Genomic DNA, 7218 nt, shown 5'->3' on the forward strand with positions numbered 1-7218 from the left:
GAGCCACTTAGGTTATTTTAAATTTTCTAGTGACCACATTTTAAAGTACTCTTAAAGTGAAAGAATTGGTAAAACTGACTTACTAACATGTTTTTTTAAACGAAAATACCCAAAATAATATCACTTCAATGTAATTAATACAAATCATTTTGATATTTTACATTCTTTTTTATTTTGTCTTTGAAATCCAATTTCAAAGTGGGTATTTTATACTTAGAGTACATCTTAATTTGGACTAGTTGCATTTTAATTGCTTATAACTACATGTGGCTGGTGGCTGCCATGTTAGACAGTGCAGCTCTATAACATCATTGGGTAACTTGGTAGGGTAAAAACTTAATAAAAATTTAGCACTTTATATGGAAATGTTTATTATATATTACATTATAACTTAAAAAATAAATTGAAGTGATTAAAATGGATAAATTTAAATTAGAAAAAATTAAATATATTAAAATTTTTAAAACTTACATTACAAAACACATATCATATGGACAAAATAAAAGAAAAAGATATGGAAAAAAAGGATATCAGACCATAGAAAGCAAGTGATTTATCAAGATATGAGCACAGGTACCTAATTTCCTATTTTTAAATTTGAACATAAAAAAATAACTTGAAAAAAATTCTTTATAAATGAAAGAAGGATGTAGGTCATTAAGTATATACACAGGCAAAAATTCTAAGGATCCTCACATAGTTCACCAGGATTCACAAGAGAAGTCTGCTGTGTATTTAAAATAGAATGTGATAAGTGATAACACTGAGGTAGACACTGGGAAGAAAGGAAACATAAAACAAAGTATTGGACTGAGAGTGAGTACCGAAGAACTGTACTGTGTACAACAAAGCATGTGTTTGCCTCCCAGAAGAAGCTACAACAATTGAAGTCTTGTAGAAGTGCTTATGGGAGTAGCTTAGATATAAAGGAGATGAGAAACATACCTCAGGTATAAAGACTAGAAACTTTTTCCGTCAAGAAAGAGGGAAAAAAAAAGACATATCATTTGGGGGAGTGAGGAGGTGTTTCAAGCCAATAAAGTGAAAATTTGACATAGGATCTCCCTGAATAATCAGTATTTTGTTGAATATTGAGTTAATTAATATTACTGCACTAAAACCCAACAATTGAGAGCTAGAAATGCAAGCAGGTGTTATAAGTCAGTTTCTAAGCAGGAAAACAGAAACCATTCCTACTATGTAAAACAGAGGGAAGTTAATCCACAAAATTGATTACCTAAGTGTTATAATTGCTGAGAAGCCAAACAAGGCAAATGAAGCCCTGTTTACCTTCAGGGCTGGAGGGACACAGAAGGTAATGTTGGAGTACACTAGGCTCAACTCCTGGTCCTTTTATCTTCTCTGTTGACACCTACTTCCTTAGGAACCTCTTCTAGGCTCAAGTCAACGAGTCTCAAATTTATACCTCAGCCAATATATTTCTCCCAGAATTCAGATTCAGCAGTCTACTTAGATGTTTTAAAGACAACTTGAGTTCAATTGAACTCCTTATCTTTTCCCAAAAGTTACTATATCTACAGCCATCCCATTTCAGTTGACACCAAGTTTATCCCTCAAGCTGCTCAGGGTAGAAATTTTAGAGTCATCATTGTCTCTTATCTTTCTCTCACATTCAATATTTATCCATCTGAAAATTCTTTTGGCTCTACTTTCAAAATATATCCAGAATCAGATGTGTCTCATTGCCTTCGTTGCCACCACCCTCATCTGAACAAATATCATTTGTCACATGGGTTGCTACAATAGATCTTCCTGTTTCTATCTTTGTTTCTCGACATTAGCAGCATAGCAGTCAGAGGGATACTTTTAGAACTAGATCAGATCACATCATTCCTTTACTCAAAATCTTTAATTGGTCTCCTCTTACAGACAGTAAAAACCAAAGTCTTTACATAGGCCTGAAAGATCCTACACAAATGACTCCTGTTACACCTCAGACATCATATCCTAATGTGTCCACCATTGCTTCTTTGCTCCAGACACACTGCTTAATTAATAAATAATTGCTATGAAAAAATGCTCAACATTGCTAGCTATTAGGGAAATACAAATCGAAACCACAATGAGATACCATCTCACATCTGTTAGAATAACTATCATCAACTGGACAAGTAACAAATGTTGGAGAGGATGCAGAGAAAAAGAAACCCTCATACACTGCTGGTGGGACTGAAAACTGGTACAAACACTATGGAAAACAGTATGGAGTTTCCTCAAACAACTGAGAATTGATCTACGATATGATCCAGCCATCCCTCTACTGAGTATTTACCCCTAAAGACTTGAAAATTCATATCCAAAAAGATATTTTCACACTGATATTCATTGCAGCACTATTCACAGTGGCCAGGACATGGAAGCAACAGAAGTGTCCTATGATAGGTGATTGGCTAAAGAAGTTGTGGTACATATATACAATGGAATATTATTCAGCCATAAGAAGAGATGAAATACTGCCATTTCTGACAACGTGAATGTACCTCAAGATAATCATGCTAAGCAACATAAGCCAGACACAAAAAGTTGAAAATCACATGATATCACTTATATGTGGGATATAAACCTAAAAGCAACAAATGAACAGGACAAACGAACAGAAATTCATGGTCATGGACAATAGACTAGTGGTTACCAAAAGGGAAGGGGGAGGGGGAAAAGGTAGATGGAGTAAAGGGGGTCAAATATGTGGTGACAGAACAAAATCTTAACTATGAGACATGAACACATACTGTAAATATATATATGTCTTCCTGTTAAAGTGTACAGCTAAAACTTACTGGATTTCGTTAACCATTGTTACCATAAAAATAAAATAAAATAAATATTCGCTAAACATATCAATCTCAATCTCCAAGGAGTTCATAGTGTACTGGAGAAACAGAGCTATATAAATGATTACCAACAGAAGGTGGTAACTAAGGCTCACCTCTGTCTCCCATCCGAAATTCTAACATTATGGTGAATGTAAAAGGTTGAGAAATTTGACAGGTGTGGGAGTATTGTTGAGGGACACAGGGGAGAAGTAAGGACAGCTAAGGTGGGATGAACATTGCACATGCAAACATCCAGGAAAATGAATCAGCGGAATATTTAAAGAATTACAAGTAAAGCATCAAAAAAATAGCATTTGAGATAAGGAAATCTAGATGTGGGAGGTAAAGAGAAATACAGTTTATACTTCAGATATGAGTCAGATGATGAATGACTTTCTATTTGTTTGTTTCTTCCCTTACAGCTTTCAATATGATCTCAGAGCCATTTATTAAATAACCAGGTCTTTTTGATGTACCTTCTCAACAAGGCCAAAGCAACACTTGGAAGGATTCTGAATTCCCCAAGTTAAAGATAAAAAAGAAAAACCTAGAGTCACATTTAATTTGGCAAAGTAAAGGAGTGGGTGTGCTTCTATATCAAATTTAATTTGTACAAAATCATCATCTCTGGTAACATTATTTTTCTTGATCTCCTTTGTTTAGACTACTTTAGTAAGGCTTGTCTCCCTGTCTATCTAAACACTGATTCACTTACAGCAAGCTGCAGGCTAACGTTGGTCTTATCAATACCTGCCAAATCCACAAGGTGTTAGTTGCACATGATTTTGTATAAAAGGTGAACTGAGACTTAACACAGTCTAAAGCTTTCCCCAGACAAGGCAGCCAACCACAGGTGAGTCTCGGCATCTGTAATTATCAAGTGGTGACAGTTACTTTTACAATTACAGATTTTTCAGGATCTGGAGAACAAATCTAGAGCTTTTGAACTACTATTGTGTAGAGAATTTGTGCTTGTCAATCTGGTTTTTGAAATATGGTTAATACAATGTAAGCACTGTGAGTAAGCAATTTACTTTATATAGATCAATTCCCTTGGCCTCTGAAATAGTCTTATTTTCAACAAAGGTGGAAAAAACAAATGAAAATATTTGTTAGAGGCTAAAAGTGATGAACCAATTTCATAGTGTAGAATTTTCTTTTTCTTTTTAAACAAAAATAGTCTTTAAAATTATAACGAAGGGACAAATATGATGATCACAATTACTTGCTTCAGCGTAATCACTTTAAGACAATCAATGGTAATACTCTAATCTTTAAATACTGTTCTTCTTAAATCATTATATTGGAGGTTTGACCTATCATATGTTTCTACTTTGACAAAAAGAAAGAAAGGAAGGAAGGAAGGAAGGAAGGAAGGAAGGAAGGAAGGAAGGAAGGAAGGAAGGAAGGAAGGAAGAAAGAAGGATGAGAAGAAATATTTGTTCAAGAACCTAAAAATAAAAGAGAAAGATAGGAAAATAATTGCTGGAACAAAATGTGACTGGGGCAGATGGGTAGACCCATTCATTTTGGGTTGGACGACTTACATAATGGCTATAATTCTTTTGTTTTTTGGTTTCTCATGGGCCTTAATTGTTTGTTTCCTAGTTCAGAATGAAGTCAGTCCAGTTGTGCTTCCTTTTCTGTTTCTGGAAAGCAATCTGCTGCAACAGCTGTGAGCTGACCAACATCACCATCACAGTGGAGAGAGAGGAATGTCGCTTCTGCATCAGCATCAACACCACTTGGTGTGCAGGCTTCTGCTACACCCGGGTAGGAACTTTGCTTTGCTGCAAGTGAGGGTGCTGAGGGTCTCTATGAGGCAAGCTTCATGAAATTCCATTAAACATTATTAATATGTTAAGATTCCCAAGCAATAGCCATGAGTCCCTCAGTCAATACTGTCTTGTGTTATAATTGGGGTTAATTACCATGGTATCCATTAGACGTTTAGAATTGGATTTCTTTAGGGTAAATTTAGAGAAGCTTCAGATTTGATATATCAATTTGATAATATGCCAATTCTGCATTTCAGAAAAAAAAAGAATTCTATGCTAGATTTTGCATATAGAGAGATAAACATGTAAATATGCATATATTTAGTAACAGAAGATCTACAATATCCACTCAAAGCCAATTTCTATGTAGATGTATTTCTATGTATTCTCCATATTTCTATTTCTATGTAATTGAAGCCATATCTCTGCAATAGAGATAGTACCAAAATATGTTTCCAAGCCACATAAAAACACAAACAGCCATATTATAAAAACTGTCTTACTGCTGTGCCTGAAAACAAATGCCAACAAGCAGCCTGAGAACACAATAAATCCTTGTAAACTGTTAGAACCAAAATGAATCTGCAAACCCACTCACCTCTTCATACTGTTGAGAAAACCAAGGTACAGAGGCATAAAACCACTAGTTTGAATTCAAGCATTTTCTTTGCATTAATCCGAATAAAGAGGCATTTTCTGCTTTTTCTTTATTTTTGTCCACTATAGTACCTGTTTTTTCTATAAAGAGTTATATTCTATCAACCGAAATTGAAAATAGCAACTCTTTAATGAAATAAATTTTATTGGGTGGTAAAGGACTTTGATCAATCTCTTATTACACAATTTAACACATCCTCTTAGGATACAGACTTGGTAGTATGATGTTGAAATAAGTTAAACAGTAGTATCAATTTCAGTGCAAATAATTTTTTTAGTAGAAAGAGTTGGAACATTCCTATTCTGCCTGGATTAAAAGTTCTTATGTGCAAACCATGTATCCTTTTAAACTGAGAGCACTGCAAAATATATAGCATTTAAGGGAGAAAAATGTCTACAAGACAGCAGAATATTTAAAATCTTACATGAACCTTCATAGTTACATTGGGCTAAGCATTAACATTTCATATTTTGTCTTTTTTGACCTATAAACACACAGGGACAATGTATTTTAAAATGTTTTCTGAGAAATTAAACCAGCATTTTATGGTTTAAGTTCTTATTAATATAGCTTTCTACTGAATGCAAAAAGTCAACTTTTTGTCATATTTCCATTTTTTATCATTTTTATATATTGAAATTCAAAGTTTCTCTACAGTTTGAGGAAAAAAATGAATATTTTGATATTGACATAAAGAGTCGAAAAAAGAGTAACATTTTTTGCAAGATTTCCAGGAAGAATTTGTGAGATCATGTTTCCTAGGCTAGGAATTCCATAAGTAAGTTTTAACAGGTAAATGGTAGAGTAAGCCATATTAAATTCCTGTCTCATTTTGATTAAGCTAAATAGAAACTTCCAGAATATTGTGACCTAACTTTCTCCTTCCTAAACTCCTCAGGATCTGGTGTACAAGGACCCAGCCAGGCCCAATATCCAGAAAACATGTACCTTCAAGGAGCTGGTGTATGAGACTGTCAAAGTGCCTGGCTGCGCTCACCATGCAAATTCCCTGTATGCATACCCAGTGGCCACTGAATGTCACTGTGGCAAGTGCGATAGCGACAACACTGACTGCACAGTGCGAGGCCTGGGTCCCAGCTACTGCTCCTTCAGTGAAATGAAAGAATAAGGAGCTGTGGATACTTCAGACTGCCCACCCTTGTCCTGAAGGACCAAGATATCCAAATGTTGTGTGTGTACAACATGCCCAGGTCACAAGCCACTGTGGGCTAGGGGATTGTCAGAGCCCACTGATCCCTGCTCTCCTAGCAGAGAGGGAGTGTAAGGGTGCAGGAATTGAGAGTGCTGGGGCTGGGAGCCTGTCACCACTTAACCCTGTATCCTAGGTCTGGTTCCATACGTTTTATTCAGTCTTACTTAACTTATGGACACATGGGTGCTTTCTTGTTTAATACTCTCGACAATCCTCTTAGGCAACCCCTCGCTCTTAGAGACTAGGATAACTAAGCCCTCGGGGGTAGAAATGAGATGAGGGTGGGTGAAATTAATAAATGCAGCATTCTCCTGATAGACTCTTGGGCCCTCAAGAGAAGGGCCAGCATCTTTTTCATAATTATAGCCTCAATGCCCAGGAACATGCTTTGAAATTAATAAGAAATTCGACAGTGGCTTCCTTAAGGAAAGAAAGACCAGAAAGGTAGGGGACAGGCAAACACTGAAAGGATTTTTGAGACTGGGTAATAAGCCTGCCTCCAGCAAATTCAGTCAGCCCACGGAAATGTGGACATTAGTTCCACCTCACCTATCCTCCTTTGGCACATGGAGTATTAGGACAGGACGCGTCTGTCTGAATTGCTCAGTACAGATAGGAATTAAGATTTCTAAGCTTTTACTACTAAGCCCTTAAGAGCAAAAGCAAGAAAAGTTAATGTGGGCTTATGGAAATTAGCCCACACCTATTGCATGAATTAAACAAATTGAAAAAAAA

General features: G+C 35.8%; 1 protein-coding gene across 1 annotated transcript; it reads left to right on the forward strand.

The window, feature by feature from the left end:
• Nucleotides 1-4417: 4417 nt before the first annotated feature.
• On the forward strand, nucleotides 4418-6531 carry FSHB (follicle stimulating hormone subunit beta). The gene is made up of 2 exons (XM_016154856.2): nucleotides 4418-4607; nucleotides 6169-6531. Exons 1-2 carry the CDS (start codon nucleotides 4449-4451, stop codon nucleotides 6397-6399), a joined length of 390 nt encoding a protein of 129 aa, XP_016010342.1. The 5' UTR covers nucleotides 4418-4448; the 3' UTR covers nucleotides 6400-6531.
• Nucleotides 6532-7218: the final 687 nt, after the last annotated feature.

The sequence above is a fragment of the Rousettus aegyptiacus genome, unplaced genomic scaffold, assembly GCF_014176215.1.
Source record: "Rousettus aegyptiacus isolate mRouAeg1 unplaced genomic scaffold, mRouAeg1.p scaffold_m13_p_5, whole genome shotgun sequence".
NCBI lineage: Eukaryota > Metazoa > Chordata > Mammalia > Chiroptera > Pteropodidae > Rousettus > Rousettus aegyptiacus.